Here is a 21,061-nt window from a genome sequence, read left to right as displayed (position 1 = left end):
AGATGGCACAAATGGAACAGACATGGTGTTTTCAGGGTAGGGAGATGTGTGTGTTTGTATCCTGCTGCTGCTGGTGAGACACTAAGCAGACGAAGCCTTCAGCTGCCTCTGTGTGGATGTCTGTTGACATCGAGTAATGGCTTAATGGGCCTCACACAGCACAGTGCTGCTCCTAATGGCGCTAAGGAGAAGTACACAGACTTTAACACCAAAACTGATCACAAAGACTTTTTCTTCTAAAACAAAAAACAGAGTCTGACGTCCTCAACAGGTACGCTGGGTTTGAGCCAGTCCCACAGAGTAGGTGAGCACCTGTGCAGTCAGAGGGTTTTACTAGGAGGCGGCCCAGCACGTATCTGGTATTACTAACAACAGAGTCTGCTGCATAAAAGTGCATGCAAGCTGCCCTCAGGAACACCGTGTGCAGTACATCCACGGATTTGTTGTTGGACCACAAGCTAGTGAAGGAACACTGAGTCCATGTAGCGCTGGTAAGTCAGATAAGGCTTCTTCAAAAGCAGCATGTAGGCCCAAGTAAAGACATCAGGAACCTTAATACTAGCGCGGCCATTCCTATTCAATTTAAGACTGATGGAACACCAGAGTAACTGTTGCCCCTCCTTGTTGGGTCTGAAGTCAAGTGAGCAGCTGAGTGGTCCTGTAGTCTAAGGGGGCTGGTTTGTTGAGATGATGAAAGGGAAATCTAACACAGGATTCCCTTTCCTTAAGGAGTGGAAGAAAATTAATTGTTTAATAATTTATAAACCCCTAACACAGCTCCTAACAATTCAGACTGAAGTTTGTAAAGATCCAAACTGATTTAAAGATCGTACAGGCAGAAATTCTCTCAGGCCGAGGTGGGAGGCAGGCAGTTGGATCTGACTATTTTAAGTTGACAAGGTGACCAATGAGCCTCAAAAGCCAGATATAAGAGCCTGAAGCCAACAACGTTTGGAGGCAGTGGTCAGCTGAAGACAGTAATACTGCAGCTGGAGCAGAGGGCCAAAGTGCTTCCTGTGAAAATACATTCAAATACATGCACGCTTTGCGGCTCGCTCAGTAACACCTGCTGGGTGAATCTGCACGGGAAACAGAAAGCATAATGATCCAACAAGGTGTTGCATTAAATCTGGAACCCTGTTGTGTTGACGATAATCAGGTACCTTTACTCTGGGAGGGTACTACCTTGAACCACCAGCCCCTTCTTTCTGTCTCCATGACTGGCTGTTTAATTCAACATCAAAACTGCTTTAGCAATAACTTAAAAAAAAACAAAACACAACACTCAATCCAACCTCTTTGACAATTGCTAAAGAAACCAATACAAGAATAAATAACCCAAATATAATCAAATACTTAGAAAATCTTTAAAAAAAATTAAATATCTTTGATTGTTATTCATATTTAATTCAGAAGAAGAAGAAAAAAGAAACCAAAACATCCCATATAAATAACTACACAAATAACAAATTCAGCATGTTACTTCAAGAACGGTTCTCGTCAGTCCGCGGGTGGTGTTGGCTGATAAGTACTGTCAGACTGGACTGAGGGAGGTGACCGGGGTCCTCCAGTCCCAGTGCCTGGTGGGGGTTAACAGTGCAGTTGAAGGACAGAGGGTGAAGTTAAGGTTTGCGGGTGCTAGCTGTCAGTCAGAACAACCCTGGTCCAGTGTCGCCATGGTTACCAGCGAGGTGGTGGGAAGGCCTGCGAAAATGCTGCAGGTGAATCTTCTAACAGGAGAAAAACAAAAACAAAAAAAACCCCCTCTCAATGCATTTCATAGAGAGCAAAAAAAGTAGCAGCAGCTGCCACTACATGAGTCATCACACCAGGGTTCGGGATCCTAACCACCAGTAGCTCGAGTGATAAGAGCAGGTCGATTTGTCTCAATGTTTCTCATTTGTTTCCCATTTCCCTTAGTAAAAACTTAACCATGCTTTGTTAAAGTAAACCCTCCGATCTAATAAAACTAGCTTATATGTTTTTAACAAATACACTATATTGCCTAAAGTAATCACTCATCTGCCTTCACATGCATATAAACTTGAGCGAACACTATTCTTAATCCATAGTGACTAATATGATGCAGGCCCACCCTTTGTAGCTGTAATAGCTTCTGTTCTTCTGGGAAGGCTTTCCACAAGTTTTAGGAGTGTTTATGGGAATTTTTGACCAGTCTTCCAGAAACACATTTGTGAGGTCAGACACTGATGTTGGATGAGAAGGCCTAGCTAGCTCAGTCTCTGCTCCAATTTATCTCAAAGGTGCTCTGTCGGGCTGAGGCAGGATTCTGTGCAAGCCAGTCAAGTTATCCACACCAAACTCTCTCGTCCATGTCGTTATGGGCTTTTCTTTATGTACTGGTGCACAGTCATGTTAAAATTGGAGCGGGTCATCTCCAAACTGTTGGGACCATGAAAGTGGCCAAAATGTTCCTTTTACTGGAACTAAGGGGCCGAGTCCAACTCATACCTCACACCATAATGCCCCCTCTACCAGACTTTACACTTAGCACAGTGTAGTCACACAAGTACCATTCTCCTGGCAACCACCAAACCCAGACTCGTCCATCGAATTGCTCAACGGAGAAGTGTGATTCGCTGCTCCAGAGAACATGTCTCCACTGCTCTGGAGTCCAGTGTCAACATGCTTTACACCCATGCATCCAACACTTTGCATTGTGGTTGATGATGTAGCTGCTCAGCCATGGAAACCCTTTCCATTAAGTTCTGTACACACTGTTCTTGAGCTAACCTGAGTTGCTGTCTTTCCCATTCACTTCCAGATTGTTATAATATCATGAACAGTTAATGGAAACAGTTAAATGAAATCACTCATTTCTGGCTGCATTTCGATGTTCTAGAGGTAACAGCACGTCTACATATGATTTGATTGTGGCTGAGGTTAAACTAAAACCATGCTCAATACTGTTTTTCAGGAAGTTGATGCCTCGTGCAAATCGGTACTGTGGGTTTAGAAAACGAGCTAAATTAAAATTAGCTTGTGTACTTTTGCCGCTCAGCAGATACCCCAAACCAAGATAACCACTATACTGGCTCACAGCTTTAAAAATACAAAAAACGCTCTCTTGTTGCCCGATATATTTCAACTGTCAGTGGTTTGATCAGCAGAAAGCAGAAAAAGTATTTACTGACCTCACGAGGTTTCTGTCCCCTTTCGTCCCATCTGCTCCCTGGAGGGGCCTTTGAATGTCTTGTTCTAAGAAGACATCACAAATCCAGAGGTTACGTTTTTAAATGATCACAAGCCAAATCTTCAATAAGAGCAAACATACATTTTAAAAGCGCACACAAATACAGTTTTAAAGAGCACTGCTGCTCACCTTGTGCTTCTTACACTTCATGGAGAAGTTTTCTTCAATGAGTACACAGTCTGCAGAACAAGAACAGAACAGGAGTTGGCAACGATGCACTGATTCATCTGCAAGGCTCAAACGCCCCCACGTGCAAGTTCAGCCTGAGCGGAAGTGATAAGAGCCAACAGCCCTTCACAAAGGAGCTATTTTCAGAACAGTGCACATGCGTGCACGCACACACTGAGCACAAAGCAACAGTCGTGGGTGTATGTGTTCAACTTTAACTTTGTACCTGTTAAAGTTTAATTTGAGACTTCAGATGTGGAGCAAAAAAAGTAAATAAGAAAGAGTAAAAACAGTAGTCAGAGGGGCAGATGGCATACATAAATCTAAAGTTACTCCATCAAAGTGTGGGTGGTGGCAAAAATTCCAATCACCAGAGGAAAACCTGCAGGGCTGCGTGCTACTGTAAGTAAATTCAACACTCAAGATAAGCCTGAAAAAATAGACTGTATATAAAAGATGAACCTGGCCACCAAGCCCTAAAACATACTTCGCTTTTTTGACTATTAGAGAAAAAAATGCTGTATTTAAGAAAACTTGGAACTACCAGTTAAGACTATAAAACACTCCGTAAAAGGTTTACGGATGTCACCTAGAGCCAGGGCCGTTTTCCCGCGGACTTCTACACAACTGAAAGCATTTTTCCCCAAACACAGGCGCCAGCAGAAAGAATCCAAGTTTGAGGCACTTCTGCATTGGCCAGAGTCAAATATGCACAAGGAGATTACTTCAGATTGTATCACTTCCCCTGCATTATCTCATTTTTATTTTGTGACAAAAGTCAAAGGAGCCTGGCTGATTGGGACCCACACCCATTTTCACACCTTGGCTCAGGTGATTAGAGGATCATCAGGGGGTCCTTTTGTCCCTCTGTGGGGGGGGGATACTCCCACTGGGTTTAAATCTGGGACTCTCCGCCATTTGACCTTAGAACTGAAGAAGCTTCTCGGATGAGAGGTGAAACGTCTTCAAGCAACTTAAAGGAGTCCAGACGCTTTTCTTTGCAAGCTCCTTTGACTACGATGACCTGGATGACTGAGAACCTTCACAGACATTTCGTGACAAAAGTTTCAAACTATGACGAAAATTATTGGTCAATGAAATTAATTCGGGTCCATCTTTTACATGCAGTCTACAACTTAAGCATGCATGCAAATTTTAAAATTGCACAAGACTGGCATGATAAGAGTTTTTGCTCTGCTGCGTACCTGACTCCAGAGCACACCTGTAGTGGTACTTGTTGGGGCAGCTTTTGAAGAAACAGCCCAGCGTAGCACCTGGGTCATTGCACGCTGAACACGTCTGAAAAAACAGCAGATGAGGTTAAGAGAAGACATCGTGCACACTTCTGCAAGCTGTGATTTCCATTTTTACTACATGGGACAGGATATATAGCACTAAGGTAATTACTATATAGTTTTAATTAAAACACTGCCTTCAGCAGCAGTCGTCATAATGTACAATGGGTGATGTAAACAGTGAGGCTCTTTAACAGTCTTTCAAAATAAAGCGAAACCGAAAGGCTGCATTTACCACCAATCTGACATCGGTCTGACTCATGATGGTTTAAGATGGTTAACACCTTATCACCTTGGGAGAAATTGAAAGAACGCTGCCTTGGTGTACCCTTCATACAGGAGACACTTTGACTTTAAGATGCCAATGTTGATCTTCAGTCGTATCAGGCATCAAACTAAAAGTCCCCGAGGCATGCTCAAGCTAAAATATACTATCACCTCTATTAATTTCTATGCATAACTCCTACTCCGGTGGCTGCAGGGACATGCTGGCACTAGCTGCTCCTCCAGCTGCAGTGTCTCAAGTGTATGTGTAGAACAATGGATGAACACAAGCTAGCTCAGGTTATCTTGAGCTGTATGACCTCAACCAACAGTCAAAAGTTTGCCGTGACACATTTTGCAGGGACTGTTTTATGAAACACACATTTGATATCATCATATAAATATCGAAGGCCTTAAGTTATGCAAGATTTCTACTAATGACTTAAAAAGAGATCAATGTTTAATTTAATGATCTTATCTTAAAAAGAGGCAAATGAAACATTGGGGGAATTCTGGACTAGGTCATCTGAACTACATGCTGAATAAGGATAGTTTCAGAAACTAGAACCTTTAAATCAACTTTCGGTCATTTTCGCCTTTTCTCACAAGGTTTCTAACTGGTTATATCAAATAGGTTATAAAGAGCTAAATTAGAACCTAACTCTGACTGCACAGTGCTTGTAATTATATGGTTGTAAAGCCACTGGCACCATTTTTCTCCTTAAGAATAACGGCCTTGGAGGACCCATGTTGGAACCGGGAGTGGCGTCACTCTCGAGGTTACCAAGTCTTGGTAGCAAAGTTGGAAAATCCGGATTTCATTTGCTCCTCAGCAAGGGGGAGCGTATATATTTATTACTAATACATCACTAACAACACTCCCTATGCTTGGATTTCAGTACTTAAAAACACTGCTGCAGCACGTTCACAGACAGAACCGGGTCAGTGCATATGACTATTTTAGCCAGTAGAAAATATACAACAGTAGCTACACAGACTACAGTTAGTGAGACTGCTCCAGGTTTCCGAGTTGGAAGCCTGAGTTCAGGGAGGTGTTCCAGGTGAGAAATCCTGACTGGCTATTTGCAAATTTTGACTTTTGGCCTCAAAAGAGAATGCACTGTACCCATCTTACTGTGTAGATGGTTAAAACTTTGCCAAAAAGTAAAGAGATCTCCCCAAAAATAGTGTCTCACTGTCGTTTTCCCTGCACCAATAATTTCCAGTGTTTTTCTAACTGAGCTAATAAGCTAATTATTCACATTTCCTCTTGCAGTGATTTGAAAGCATTTAAAATATATAACTCTCTTACAGGCACAGAAAACAAGCCACCTGCAGTACATTAACATCACAATGCTGCTTTCATTTCCAGCTTCATTATATCAGCTATGAGTCCATGTGCTATTGTGCAACACTCCAAATTTAAAGTGCAGATTTACCGTCTCCTGGCCTACTTTGACAGCCTCCTCCAGGCCGTACACTTTGCCCTTCACAAGGAACACGCCTGCAGACCAGATGCCGCAGTCTTCATGAAGCCAGTATTCACAAGGTTGGAGAAGCAACATAGGGGGGCTATACCAGTCCTCCACATTCGCAGAGCTAGCATCTGACCGCACTCGTTTAGCTGCAGGGCTGCCTGTGCCGATGGTGCTGATGTTCCATCGGTGGTTCTCTATTAGGCCCCTCTTCTTCAGCTGAGCTCCAGGCCTCAGGGCCCGCACAGCGGGCACAGCGGCACACTTCCTCCCCCTTCCTCTCATGCTGCAAGATGAAGAGTCCGAATCACTGTAGTCATCCTCTTTGAGGCCTAAAGTGCTGGCTGGTTTTTTGGTGCTCGGCTGGTAACCTTCAGGGAAGTAAGGGCCGTGAAGGTCCCCCAAGTCCATGGCGTTGGCTGACTGCCCACACAGGCAGCAGATAAGAGGGCGCTGATCCTGACCGTGAGTGGACACCCGGCCCAGCTGCAGACAGGAAGTGCTGGGTACGACTGCAGAAATGAAGCCGCTGGTATTAGCCTGCTGCTGCGAGCCCTTCTTGTGCTGCGCCCTTACCTCCTCTGGGTAATTGACGACAGTACACAGCGACGGAGAGGACTGCTGACGCTCCACGTGGATAAACGGAGAGAAACTGTCTGGCCTCATATCCCTTTTATCCTCCTTGTAGTTGACATACTTGAGCTTGATCTCAGGCTCTTTTGGGGAAAACATGGACGAAGACTGACCCGCTTTATGTTTCTTTCGCCTTCTTTTGGGAGTGCGAGCAGCCTTCGTCTTGGCAGTGGGCGACGCTTTGCTAGCAGGAGATCTGCTGTTGGCTTTGCCTTGGTTTTTCTTTGGAGATTTTGATGGTGGTGAAAATCTTGCCACCTGGATTTCCACTGAGGGGTCTGGCTGAGGAAGCAGTTCAGGCTCCTCCTTTGAGTTATTATGTAGAGCAAACTGAGGACTTGACTGTGGGGAGGTTTTCCTCTTTGACTTCACAGGGCTAGTTTCGGGTGGGTGCACAGGTTGGGAAACATTCACCGGTTCAGTCTTTGAACTCTCTCTCCGCGCAGCAGACCGGGGGCTTTTTGGAGGCGCGCTGCGCCGCGACTTTTTAGAATTACCGATCATTTCTGAATCAGAGGTAGAGTCTTTGCAGCTGTCAGTATTCAGGTTATTTGATTTGCCTCTTTTCAGAGGAGTTACTGCTTTCTGTTTCACTGGTTTCGCTGAGGCAGACACTTTTACTCGGCTTCTCCTTTTACCTGCTAACACAGAGTCTTTCTTCTTAGAAATAGATATAGTGGAATCGCTAGATGTTGACTGGGAAGCATTAACTTTGTTACTAGTGCGTATGCATCCTGATACTTTATACCTGCTTGAATTTATATTCATAACTATGGCCTCTAGCCGTGTCCCTCTGCTGGAACGTATTGGCAGCTTCTTTTCTTTCAAACTTCTCTCTAGTGCCTTTGCATTCCCGTTCATGTGAGGAATAACAGTCTTGTGATTGTTTTCAGGAACTTCCGCTGCACAAACATCATCTGTCAAGTCGATCAAAGGCTCCAGCGCAGCCTTTCGTCTACTGCCCGGCTGTTTATTTTCATCACTTGAATCCAACCTTGTGATGCCATCGCTGATGCCAGAGCTTGGCTGAATGGCCCCTTCTGTATTCAAGCTATCACACGAGACCCCCTCAGTTGTCTCAAGATAAGAGTTGTCGCCGCTGGGTGAGCTCGAGGCCTGAGGCAGCACAAATACATCTTCCACATCGTCCAGTGAGGTAGCAGAGGGGGAAACAGGGTCCTCCAGAGGACTTATATACTCCCTGCTCAGTGAACAAAGGTCTCTGGCACCCGCACTGTCTGAGGCAACCACCTGCTCTGGTGTCTTAGACATGAGAAAGAGCACCTCAGCGCCTGCTTTCTCCTCGTCCTTCTCTGTGACAGGGGTGACAGTCTCTGGAGAGGATTCGGCACATGCTCCTGAACAGTTATCCAGATGTGGGCTGTCATCACCAGCAAGGCTGTGATTCTCACCGAAAGTGACTCCACTGTTACACTCATGAGAGTCCTGTGTTCTGTCCACATTGTTCTCCAGTCCCCCTTGAGCCTGAGACAATGACTGAAAAAGTTCCGTCTGTGTGGCGAGGTCCTCGGGCCCCTCAACCTGCGCCAAGTAATGCTGGTTCACTGCATAGCCGGTCTCCCCGAGCCCTTTATCTGTGTCACAAGGAGGGTGGAGGGAGAACTTGCTGATAGGCGACACACTGTACAGAGGCGAGTGTTGAGATAGGGTGTCTTGAAAAGACAAGACGTGAGACCGGCTCACGTATGAAAGGGTGACTGTAGTGCGCGAGAAGGCATTGTCTGGCTGAATTTGATCCCCTGATTGGTGTGCGATGTCTGAGGAGCTGGTCTCTGAGAATCCCTGTAATCCAGGGTTGCTGTTCCCAGAGTTTGGGAACCAGCCGGGGCTCTTGACCATCGACAAGCCATCAAAAGCCGTCGTGGAGTTGAGGACACATTCTTCCCCTTTCCTGGCCAGGTCGATCACAGTGGGGATGCAGGAAGTAGAGAGCTCTTGAGGCTGTAGATCATCTATGCTCCCTGGTGGCTGCTCCATAACAACTGCAGTAGAAAAATGAAGAAGATATTCATGTTAGCTTATAAATGGTGGCATACAGAGATCAGTTTCTGGGTTTATTTCACCACTACACAGGATAACCAGAGTGGCTTTCCTAAGACCAAATACTCTTTCCCCCCAAAAGCTCCAAATCACAGTTTTACTTTTTACCATTACATTGAGTTGACACTTTGTTACACTGTTATTCAACACACTCAAAAGTAAGCTTATTTCATTTGAAGCAAAGAACTGAACCACAACCCCGTACAAATGAAGTCATGCTATTAAAATTAGCTTGGAAACTGACGTGTGCTTGATTTTCATTAACGCTGGAGAATATGGCAAGGGTTAACTGACAATTTACGCTTTGGCTTATTTCCAAATTGTCTTAATAGTATTAAATGTTCTGAATAAAAAGTTGTTACGTTTACCCAATAATCTCTGTCCGAACGCTGGACTGACTTTTTAACTACTAGAACTAACAGGTCGAGCTTGCTAACCACACTTAGCTTAGCCACAGCTAACGCTAGCTAGGCCCGGCTCCGGTAACATTCTCTAACTGCATTAAAGATTTGAGAACTTTAAGGGCTTTTTAGTTGAAGACTGGAAACCGTATCATACAAAACGTGATTTATCAACTTCTACTTATCGACAACAGCCACTGTTCATTTCGGCGAGGTCCACTGCCCGCAAAGTGTGATTATTCCGATAAATTGACAACTTTTATAGCTCAGTGACAGACACCGTGGGTTACATCCTACTGCGGCTCTTACTAACTTTAGTGCGAAAACAGCAGCCAATGAGATTTAAAGATGTTTTATTTTGTTTAAAATTGTGGCCTTTGCTTTATTAAATGAGTTCCGAATTGAAGAGTAGATCTTAAAGATTTAGAGAAAGACATCCTGTTCGCTAGTAGAGGTCCAAACAACACGTAAACCAAGGTATTATCAAATTACGGGTTACTTTTCATGGAGTTTGGCGAGACGTTCTCTCAATTAAAGAGAACAGCAAGCATCGGGGCAAGGCCCGGCTGGATGAAACAAAGACAGAGCGGAGGTAATGCGCTGTGCTGTTCTGCTGCTGATCAAAACTTACCCGGACGGGAGAAATCGCAGCTTTTTTAAACGTCCAGTTAAGAATCCCTCCCGCCCCACATCTCCTTCAGCAACACATCTATTCTAATGAACCCCAGTAAAAATTACAAAGTGAGAAAGCCCTAAATTAAATAAAGATCCACACACTTTCCAGGAACACACTACTCTGATAGCAGCACTGTCAAGTTGTACATAATCTAAGGCTTCCGGGCACTCCTTTCACAATAAAGTAATTACCAGTAGGTTTAGTGCTATAAAATTTTAACATGTCAATAAAAAGCAAAGTCCAAATACAAAAAAGGTTTCGCGAAATGAAACTCAGTATCTATTCCAGATAAATTAATTTGCCAGTTATCCAGCGGTTGCAGCTGTCAAAGCTTCAGAACTTGACCTTGAAGTAGGCTAGCCTACTTCAAGGTCAAGTTCTGCTGCTAGTCACTGATGATGAAAAGTTTTTTGTGTTTTCTTTTTATTCAGCATTGCCGTCATCTGATATCGGGTGCCCTGACAAGTCAAACCGAGCAATGAAACAGTTGTCACTTGGCTAAGGAACAGAAAGGCATTATGGGAGACGAGTGGTGTGATCTAATAGAAAGTACTAATCAGTGCCTTACTTTTGAGTGTTTTATGATCTTTCGTTGCTACTGATAGCAGTATTAAAGAAAGGCCAACAACAACAACTACTAATAATAATAATAGTTCAGTTTCATTATATTAGCATCAAGTCACTACACTTGAGGTGCTTCATATTGTGAGGTACTACTAATAATAACAATAACACAGAGAAAATCCCAATAATCACACGACCCCACATGAGCAAGCACTTGGCGAAGGTGGGAAGGAAAAACTCCCGTTTAACAGGAAGTAACCTCTGACAGAAGAGGCTCAGGGAGGGGACCCATGCCACACCGTGAGCCATTGGAAGTGAGGTGAGGGAGACAGGACAAAACACAAGTTGTGGAAGAGAGCCAGAGATGAATAATAAATAATGATGAAATCCAAAGTGGTAACACACTTTAGGTTCAATAGCACAGTGGTAAGACTGAGATAAGGAAGTATTCCATCAATTAGTATACCACTAACATACACAATGCATACTGTACAACAAAAGTTACATTAAAATCACTTGGTGATGTGAATAACAGTTGTTACAATGTAATGTGTGACCGTCCAGCAAGACGGTCATGGGAGTCTGTGTGGAGTTTGCATGTTCTCTCTGGGTTCCTCCTACAGTTCAAAGACATGCATGAGGTTAGGTTACTTGGTGATCCTAAGTGGCAGTAGGTATGACTGGTTGTTGCCTTCACAAAGTATGTACTGTACTATGCAGTATGCAAAACATATGCAGTATGGCATGTACTACTTCATCATAACATCACACTTTAAACTTTGAACCTGTTTCTGTACAGGTTTTCTATAGTTGAAAATAGCTTAGCGTGCCTTAGATCTGAGTTATTTTTAATGGCCTCAAAGCAACCTGTTAATGCAGCAGAGAAATGAAAACCACAGGACTGTTCATAGGTAAGTAACAAAATTAGTTCATATACTACTGTCTAATGAATTGTTTTGCTAAAGCACAATAAACAGCTGATGACCATTATGAAGAAGGTCGTAAACAATGGCAAGAAAATAGTTTTTCAGAAATTTAAAACAGGCCTTTGTAAACATGTTCCCGGGTTTATTCAATTCCATTTTAATTATATAAGGCCAGATCACAACAGTCACCTCAACACATCTAATTATAAGTCTCATTTTGGGTTATACTAAATAAATTACTACGTCCATTTGTTAAACCATGGTCAGTAATAGAATATGCTCATTGTCACCAAAACCTTTTCACTCCAGCCTCAAAGGAATGTCACAGCAATTACTGCGTATGACTATAGCCAGACCCTTTGACACCAAGGGACAACCTTTGGAGCTGAGAAATGAAGCCAGTGTGGAAGTACAAAAAAATAGTTCTTCTACTGTAATTTTTTTGCACTTCCACTCGTTCACATAGGGTCATGTTCAATTTGGTCAACTTTGCAGAATGAAATATGTTTAGAGTTTGGTACAAAAAAAAGGGGGTTTTGGTTTCTGTGAATAGTTTTTAAGATGAATAATGATACTGAAAATGTTAGCAGACACTTTTATTCCAAAAAATAGATTCCCTAATATTTGTTATGTGTGGAGTTGTTTATTTTCTCATTTACATTCTGCTCAAATCAACTGGTTGTGTTTGTTTCATTCAAAACATGTTACAGGGGACGTTGCAGCATGCCTTCTCATGGAAAAACTATGCGTCATTAGCACTAATTAAATGGTTGTAGTGTTTCTCACGTTTTTCATGTGTCTGGAGTCATACATACAAATCAGCAAATAGCTAATATTAGGAGAGAAATCCGTATCCAAATCTGGGATGTGGGGTCTTGCTGAAAGGTGAACTTCAGTCCTTCGTCGGGACTCATTTTTGCTGTAGAGAAGCGACTTCTTACCATGATCCTACCACCACTGCGATTGTAGTAGTCAGAAGATATGTACAGCTTTGTATTTACCAGATATTCTTAATGGGGGTGGGTGTCAGTTTTAAAGTTTTATTTGATTGTGCTTTGCCCGACCCTCTTTGACTTTAAGCGTTACAATAAAATAAGTTGTGTTCAGTGTTTGTTGAGAATATTTATCCCCATTAAAAAAAAATAAAAAATAAAAAAAAACACACCTCGAGTTCAAATGTGGTTCAAAACTTCAAAACACACAGAAAAGGGTGCAAAAATATTTATTGCTAATAAACCTGTAGTCAGTTGGTGTATATTTGCTTTATATTTACAATAATAGAGTACAGAGGAATGGGAATGTGAAAGAAAAATCCCAACCACTTAAATAAATACAAAGGGACTGCCACTGAACAAGACTACAAACATAAACCAACTCCAGCAACTCCTATACAGTTGGACCAATGATTGCAGTGAGAGAAAAAAAAATCTATATAAACTTTCATATATATTTAAATTATAGTCAGTGAATCTTGTCCTGATGCATTCAGCTGTCGCGCACTGATTTTATCTGATTTTTTTCCCCAAGACTGCAGAAACATCTTTGATGTTAATTTCAAAGTAACCCAAAGCAGCAACATGGGTGAGCACTTTTTTTCTAATGCAGACAAGCACTTTTGTTCTATAGCTTGTTTACTGAGCAACACTTCCATCTGTGCTGGAATGATAACGGAGAGGAGGAGCGTTAACGTGCAGACTGAACGCCAGACTCATTCCTACGGTTTTGTTATGCAAGTATTACTCGTCATTATGTAGTTGTAGTTTAGCCATTTAACATCACATTTATGCTTTTGGCTAGCAACAGTCTAGAGAGTTAAAACAGTAGCTTACACAGTCATAGTTCTAGTGTATGCATGAAAAATGCTCATTTAAAAACAGTATTTACAGTAAGGAAAAAAAATACAAAAAAGTCACAGTTAACTGAAGTGCATGGAATGCAAACTAAACATGAAATTCAAACTTCATAGCATGTTTTTAATAATAAATGATCTGTGTTTGGTGACCAGTGTGTAGTTGTTACTAAATAAGTCATTACAGAGCTAAAATATAGTGGGCTTCTAAACATGCAGCAAGGTAGGGGGACGTGACGTGTCACTGTCAGAACTCCTTAGTGTCTTTATTTTCAAACAGGTGGAGTCTCTGCTCCGCTGTCAGCCCTTCCTTCAGACTCTGGTGGGATGAAGAGAGAAAAAGCAGACGCTAAATAAGTTTATGATGAACCCAACTCTGGACACGTGTGCTGTTTCTGAGCAAGCAGTGTTTCTCCCAGTGTAAACCTGATGTCACCCAGTGAGTTATCCCTCTCAAATAGAGTGTTAACACACCACACTACAACTGATAGCAAACCCTTCTTTAGCATGTGTGCTATGGAGTCCCAAAACTGATAAAAGGTTGCATAAAATGGGTTTAACTCAACTGTTTTACGTCAACACTTTTCCTTCACCTCGAAGTTTCTCCATTATAACTTATACATATATAAGTTCTTTTAATGTTCAGCTAATTGCACATATTCAAAAGCAGACTCCAAACCTCTTTGTTCTCACTGTTAACTTGCATTTTATTTTGCTCTTTTCACTGTAAATCATATGTTGCTTTTTAAGCTTTTACTTTGTGCACATTGAATTAAAAGTATAACAAAATGTGCAATAAATAAAATGACCATTGTGATTGAAGTTCATATCTTGGCCAACATTTTATATTTGATTTTACATTTACCTTTGTCATGAAGTCACTCAAACTGAAAAAGCATTTTCCAAGCTAGGCAGCTTCACATCAAAGCACTGTGGCAGTTAGCAAGGCTGTGACCTCTTTACTTCCTCCCTTATTCATTCACAACTTCCCTTCATAGAGATCGTGCTGGTTAGTCGCCAACCGCATCTTTGAACTGGGAACTGATGCATTGGTGCATTAATAAAATGTGTTTAACCAACAAGAACAACAAAATATTGAGTCGACTAGATGCAGACACTTCTAGTATTATTTTACTGTGAACATTAAACTATTACTAAGACAAAAACTCTCATGTTAACAAGTCTATTTAAAGATATTCAAGCAAAATTACTTTTTGATTTTATTGAGAAAGTGAAGATGAAGGAAAAGTTTTTCCACGTTGTTCTTGTCATTTTAATCATTCACCTGCCTAACAGTGCTGATTAATTAAGAGTTCAGGTGCATCTTGACTTGTCTGACAAACAGCTTTTTATTAGGTTTGGGACTTCATTGTTTAGCACTGTGTAAGTAACCCCCTCATACAATACAGTTCATGGCTGATAAAGTGAAAGGACCCACATATTAGTAATCAAGCCCAGTGATAAGTCACATACACAGTCACTCTACCAAACCTGACATTCATTCTTCACCACCATGCAAGTGTGGAGTATTTGTGCATACTAATGTGCAGAATCTGATCTTTTGAGTGGCTTGAGAGGTGGAGGACAGGAGGGTGTGCTTATCCACCCATGGGTGCGTCTGGTTTGGTTTACCTAAAGGAGAAGGGGGAGGAAGCTTACACGTCGTCAGCAGCCCTAACTGTCCCAGGGCATGTCTCGACTCACAGACTGAAGACAGAAGGGGGAAAACACACAGGCAAGTGTGTGTAAGACTACTGCGGTGTTTCATTTGCAATACAATGCCTACAATGCAGTTCTGATGGGAGTCACGACATGGATCAGGAAATTGCAGCCGGTTTGCATGCAATGCTGCATGCAACTTAGCAGGTGACCTGTAGGTGGCAGCAAGTCACTGGAAACAACTTCTCAGGCTTTTGAAGGCTGGAGTTAACCACTTTCAATATCTGCTGTTGCTTGAGCAATGATACAATGGGTGATAGAGTTCAATGAGAAAACCTGAATTAACACATCTGATAAAACTCTTTGCATGCCCCTTCACAGGACACTCACCTTTGACCTCATGGTGCGCTCTGAGCGTTTCGCTGCAGCAGCTGCCATCTTGAGGATGTCAGGGTTGCTTTTGGACTTCATGATATCTGGAGGAAAAAATGTGTCGGTCACAATAAGATAAGAGTCTGGGTGCGAGTCGATTCCAACATGAGGTGTGTTTTGCGGCGCGTTTTTGTACCATAGCCCCCTCGTTCCACCTCCTCCAGCGCCGGCTCCCCGAGCGCCTCATGAGCCAGCTGCAGCTGGTCTCTGAGCCGGCCCAGATCCCGCTCTGCTTTGGCCTTGACAATGCTCAGCTCTGTGTAAATGTCCTTGTACTTATCTGTTGCATATTTCTTATCCTGAAAGCACATTGTTTGGCAGTTCAGAGAAAGGATTTATCTTTAGATCTGTGATGAATTTATGAGGGGGAAAGAAAAAAACTGAAATGTACTCTTTGGGCTGCTTGCAGTTCATCTTTGAGGGAGTTGATTTCCTGCTTCAGGTACTGGACTTCAGACTCCTTCACTCGCAGCATAACCTGGAAAACAAGACGAGGAAAAAATTATGCTAAAAATATGAGCCAAGTCACCTTGAGGGTGGAAACATTTCCTGAGGAGAGGCTATTAAAACCTTACTAGCAGAGACTCGTTTTCATACGTTTCACATCCAGGAACTTATGCGACTTGAACCTTACTTCTAACTCGTAGAGCTCCTTCCCCTGTATTGTGGTATTTGTGTCTCCCACTCCATCCTCAGAGGTCATGGAGCGCATCTTAGTGATTTCTGCTGCCAGTCGGTTGTTCAGCTCCTGAAAACATCCCACAGAAGCAAATCAGAAGACTCAGAATGACAGTGCACTTTCATGCCCACTGGGGCAGTTATAACACAGTTATTTGTGCGCTCAGGTGAGCAGTGTGCGTTTCTGTCGGCACCTGGTTGTGCGCGTTGAGCTCCTGGTTCTCTCTCTGACACTGCCTGAGGGCCTGTCGCTCTGCCTCCAGTGCCTGGGCCAGGTGGGCGTTTTCCAGGCACTTCTGGGAATACTGTTCCGACAACACCTCAATCTCCCGCTGGAAGGAACACAACTCCTCCCTGAAATACAATTCAACACCGTGCTGAGAGGAAAAAAATACTTCAGGAGTGAAAAAAACCTGAAGGTCAGGCAGTTCTTCAGCATCTGTTAGTTTGGGGTTAATGCTGAGTACTTTTATTTCAGAGCAAATAAACAGCAGCAAACTGTTCCCTGCAATAAAGAAAAAAAAAAGAGCTTCTCCTTTTATCCGGCATCAGAGTGAAAATAGAGAATGTAAAAAAATCTAAGCCAGTTTAAATGCAGTGTGATTTATAGTCAACACCTGCACTTCCACACATGTTCCTGTGTGAAGCATCACAGGCTGTCAAGCTGCTGAACACAGTGCATGCATGCATGTCCCAACAAGTCAGCAGTGACACCTGCACAGTCAGCAGAAACCTATTAGTACAATTATCTTACACTCAGAGTCGAGCTACACGAACCATTACTTTTTTCAGTCAACTCTTAAATACATGTGGAACATTTGTACAGACAATTTTAACCTTGGGCTCAATTCCAACAGTTTTCTCCTTTTTAAGTCATCTTGCGGATTAATCTGAATTTTTCCTCCTGTCCAGTGGACTACTTAGTCAACAGGAATATTCTTTTATGTATCCATGACGAGCATGATTGTTGGGATTTTCTCTACATTAATGAATTATTAAGGTCTGTGCCTAACAATATAAAATGAACTGAATTTTATTTCTTCTACAAAAAAGCAGTCTAATGCTTTGATAGCTAGCAATAGGTGTTCAGCTCAGCTGAGATTTGAGTTGAGGACAGCTGTGGCCAGAACATAACTCACATAATATTCATCCTATAACCATTTGCATGGAAGGCTGCTTTCCTTCAATGTCAGGGACATAGACTCAAACCGTGCCAGCCAAAATCCACCACTGCATAACAGACTTCCACACCGTACGGAGTAATGGTTCAGTTTTTACCTAAAATTGTCTTTATAAGATATTTTAAGTATACAGCGGTCCCTCGTTTATCGCGGAAGTTCTAAAAATAACCCGCGATGAGTGAAATCTGCGAAGTAGCCTACTTTATTTTTTACAGTTATTACAGATGTTTTAAGGCTGTAAAACCCCTCATTACACACTTTGTTCAGACAGGAATGAACATTTTTACACTTTTCTCTCTTGTTTAAACTCTCAAAGTTCAAACCTGCTAGAAAAATAAGACCAGTATTATAGAATGAAACCAAAGGCACCTGCAGGTGACGACGTTTCATCGACATTGTTGTGTTTGTTGGGGAGAAAACTTACAAACACGGTGCAGCACTTCAGAGTCACGCTGGTAGTGATCAAAGATTTATGTAAATTTGACAAGCTGAACGCGTTCTGTACTGTACAGGAGACACGGCACGAGATTGATTGACAGTGGTCTACAGCCAATCAGGACACAGAATACAATGCACTGTATCTTGTCAAACAACTACTTCACAGCATTTTTGACATGTCCCACCAGGCATGATCACTGGTTCAGCCAGCCTGATAGTTTGTCAGCCCTCATCAGCTGAGATGAGAGAGGGGTTACAAACACTTTGGTGCTTATTGGCAGAGATGGGCAGTAACGCGTTACTTGTAACGCGTTACTGTAATCTGATTACTTTTTTCAAGTAACGAGTAAAGTAAGGGATTACTATCGCAAAATCAGTAATTAGATTACCGTTACTTTCCCGTAGGAACGCTGCGTTACTGCGTTACTAAAACCGTGATTTTTTTTGCGAGAATGTCTCATGACAGTGACGTAAGCAAGTGCGACGTTGGTGACAGCAGCTGTGTGCAGATCAACAATGGATAATATATCGAGTGCGGGAGAGAGTATGAACGTGCAGCGTTTAAAGTGTGGAAGTACTGACCTTACTTTGAGTTTGATTCCATAAAAAGTGACAAAAACATTAGCGTCCATCGTGCGTGGGAAGAAAACTTCTTTTTACAGCGAAAAAAACCCCTAAACTTCCGAGCAAGCACCGAGTAGCTACGACGTGATGGGAAACTCACAGAGACACTCGCGCGGATTCTTCAACTGACCGCAGCACACCTGCACCAGGGTAACACTCCGCCTACCCTGCTCCTGCTTTACAGGTGAAAATAGAGCAAAAGGACCGCTGAGTCTTTGACTTTATTTATTTTCTGCTGTGTTTTACTTGCATCTGTTTGAAAGAGTGAGTGAAAACACAAAAAATATTTTATTTTATGTGCTGGAATGTGTAGAAAATAGGTTTAAATGTTAAACTAATTTATTCAATTCAGAGAATGTTGCATATAATTAAATGTTTTGCTTGATGCATAAAGTTAAAAGATTAAAACTGATAAAACAAGTTAAAAAAAGAGACTTTTCCATTTGATTACATTTTGTATGATGGATTATGTAGAAAAAGTAGAATTGGGCTGAAAGATCTATCACTTTATCACCTCTTCAGGTTGTAAATCGTGTTTTTAAAAAGTAACTAAGTAACTAAGTAATTAATTACTCTTGAAAATAAGTAATCAGTAAAGTAACGGGATTACTTTTTTGGGGGGAGTAATCAGTAATTAGTTACTGATTACTTTTTTCAAGTAACTTGACCAACACTGCTTATGGGTATGAGAAGAACTCACTCATGCTGTCTGCGGATCTCCTCGATGTCTGCATTCTCCGTATTGCTGTTGGTTTTGCGAGCCTTTTCCAGCTCCTTCTCCAGCTCTGTACGGTGGGCGTTTTTCATTGCTTCAATAGCTGAGATAACAAACAAAAAGTTTCTTTTTAATCAAAACTTACTGTAACGCATTGTAAGCAAGTTATGATGAGCTAAAGATATAGTAGGAAAAAGATACAGTTGGTACGACTTTTTCTATTTACCTGCGATGGTGGCTGCCGTCTCCTCGGCCAGCAGCCTCTCCTTCTCCTCCTTCAGGTTCTCCAGCTCTCTCTGGTGTTTCTTCTGCAGCTCGTCGATCACTTTCTGGTGAGACTCCTCCATTGCAGCGAAACCTCTCTCACAGGTGGCCTGTGGCAAAAAGCGAGCACACTGCAGCTGTGAGTTTACAGGTCACCTGAACGTGGGACCAAAAGGTTCTCCTGATCAGGAGCTGAGCAGGAGGAAAAACCTCCTGGACCTTTATATATAATTATATGTCAGCAAAGATCATCAATTTAGTTATAGCAATTCACTTGCAAGCTTGAGCTTGTCAGCCATGAGCAAGTTGAGCCTGTGTGAGTACAAAAAGGATTAAAAGGAATGACAGGATACACAACGCACGTAAGAAAAGGGCAAAGACAATGAGAGAGATGTAAGAGAAAAAAAAGCTGCCATCTCCTATCCACAGCACAATATCCGAGCTTCTGGAAATCCGGACTCCAAACAGCACTTGTATCCTACAGCTAACACACAAATCCTAATCTGCCTGGAGGCCAAATCTTTGGTGGAATGTGTGGTTAAGCTGACAATTATATAACTGGGTGTCTCAAACATTACATGTGTCATAGGACATCCCAATCAGCTTGCAAAACTGCCACTTCTGGATGGTGAGAATAAAGTGAGGGAGAATAATAATCCTCAATAAGAAGAGATTTCAATAGTCTTTGCACTTGCCCAACCTAAAACCTTGCCCTACTTCCGTCCTGCATTCGCTGCCACTAATCTGGGTGTTTGGTTGGTGGCTGTGCCCCGATCCAGGTCCTTCGGTTTGCCTGAAGTCAAAGAGACTATATGAGGAGCCAACACAAGTAAAACTCACTGGTGTGCTACAAAGCTGTGTGAATGATGAATTAAAATGTCATCTTCATAATGCAATCTTGCTACTATACTAGTCTGTATTGCTCTATCCAAACATACCTATTGTCATTGGGGCCGAGCAGCTCAGTTTTACTCTTGTCTGACCATATACAATGTTCTCCAGAGGCCATTTGGCTTCCAAATTTATAGCTGCAAATTTGAGTGGCGGTTGAAGGCTTTGATTTTTGAACAGGGGCTTCTTTCTTTGTTAACTCCCTCCTAGTCCGTGGCCACATAAAGCTGGCTTCACTCTGGACAGTGACAGTTAGCGGTTTCCAGCTCATGGCAGACTTGAGCCTTGCTGGTTCCTGGGCTGGTCCTCAACTTTCTGGCCAATTTCGTATCACGTGATGGTGATTCTAGGTGTTACTGGTCAATCCAAAAAATACTGGCAAAGAGAAATTACCAGCTGCAGTCAATCATGATCGCTAATAAATAACTAACAGTAATAAGCCTTGGTGTTGTCAAGTTAAAAGATATATTAGAACCTTTGTGACCACTTCTTAAAGGTTTTAATGAATATATGTTTATATTTGAGCCTTTCAGAGAAAATCCAAAATGAATTTGAAATTGTTCACCCAATTCTTGTTTATAAAGTGAATAAAGATGTATGCTATACAATCATTCCAAAAGAATTCATTATTAATAACAACACTCATATCCACG

At 42.2% G+C, this 21,061-nt stretch overlaps 2 protein-coding genes across 6 annotated transcripts in view; both read right to left on the bottom strand.

The window, feature by feature from the left end:
- Positions 1–1,643: 1,643 nt before the first annotated feature.
- LOC146702574 (uncharacterized) lies at positions 1,644–10,322 on the bottom strand. 3 transcript variants are annotated; one of them, XM_085465500.1, is made up of 6 exons: positions 10,143–10,322; positions 6,381–9,052; positions 4,588–4,681; positions 3,344–3,393; positions 3,156–3,219; positions 1,644–1,704 (listed from the first exon to the last, which is right to left on the bottom strand). In XM_085465500.1, the coding sequence occupies exons 2-5, from the start codon at positions 9,045–9,047 to the stop codon at positions 3,157–3,159; spliced, it is 2,874 nt and encodes a 957-aa protein (XP_085321626.1). In that variant the 5' UTR covers positions 9,048–9,052; positions 10,143–10,322; the 3' UTR covers positions 1,644–1,704; position 3,156. The 3 variants fall into 3 exon arrangements, with proteins under 3 accessions (XP_085321626.1, XP_085321625.1, XP_085321627.1); XM_085465499.1 differs by having other exon boundaries at positions 1,667–1,730; XM_085465501.1 differs by having other exon boundaries at positions 1,671–1,727.
- A 2,561-nt stretch (positions 10,323–12,883) lies between these two features.
- Positions 12,884–21,061, bottom strand: part of mpripb (myosin phosphatase Rho interacting protein b) — a 45,052-nt gene continuing 36,874 nt past the window's right edge. For all 3 annotated transcript variants that reach the window (XM_085465496.1, XM_085465497.1, XM_085465498.1), the window contains 8 exons: positions 19,480–19,627; positions 19,239–19,356; positions 16,490–16,649; positions 16,252–16,365; positions 16,009–16,095; positions 15,754–15,916; positions 15,576–15,661; positions 12,884–13,845 (listed from right to left, as the gene is read on the bottom strand). In XM_085465496.1, coding sequence (XP_085321622.1) covers positions 13,774–13,845; positions 15,576–15,661; positions 15,754–15,916; positions 16,009–16,095; positions 16,252–16,365; positions 16,490–16,649; positions 19,239–19,356; positions 19,480–19,627 — 948 coding nt within the window. In that variant the 3' untranslated portion in view covers positions 12,884–13,773. The remainder of the gene's footprint in view (positions 13,846–15,575; positions 15,662–15,753; positions 15,917–16,008; positions 16,096–16,251; positions 16,366–16,489; positions 16,650–19,238; positions 19,357–19,479; positions 19,628–21,061) is intronic.

Source organism: Copadichromis virginalis, linkage group LG8 (genome assembly GCF_057382275.1).
Source record: "Copadichromis virginalis isolate Kocher_CV1m ecotype Utaka linkage group LG8, C_Virginalis_male_GT1.1, whole genome shotgun sequence".
In the NCBI taxonomy this organism is placed as follows: domain Eukaryota; kingdom Metazoa; phylum Chordata; class Actinopteri; order Cichliformes; family Cichlidae; genus Copadichromis; species Copadichromis virginalis.
Note: the sequence above shows the minus strand (reverse complement) of the source record. Positions and strands in the feature narration are given on the sequence as shown.

What these genes read in the sequence shown, in the direction of transcription:
- LOC146702574 (XM_085465500.1), bottom strand. Translation starts at nt 9,047, where the DNA reads ATGGAGCAGCCACCAGGGAGCATAGATGATCTACAGCCTCAAGAGCTC. An exon ending in TCAAAGTAGGCCAGGAGACG is followed by an intron (nt 4,682 to 6,380) that starts GTAAATCTGCAC and finishes CTGTTTTTTCAG; the next exon opens with ACGTGTTCAGCGTGCAATGA. An exon ending in TGAAGTGTAAGAAGCACAAG is followed by an intron (nt 3,220 to 3,343) that starts GTGAGCAGCAGT and finishes ATGTCTTCTTAG; the next exon opens with AACAAGACATTCAAAGGCCC.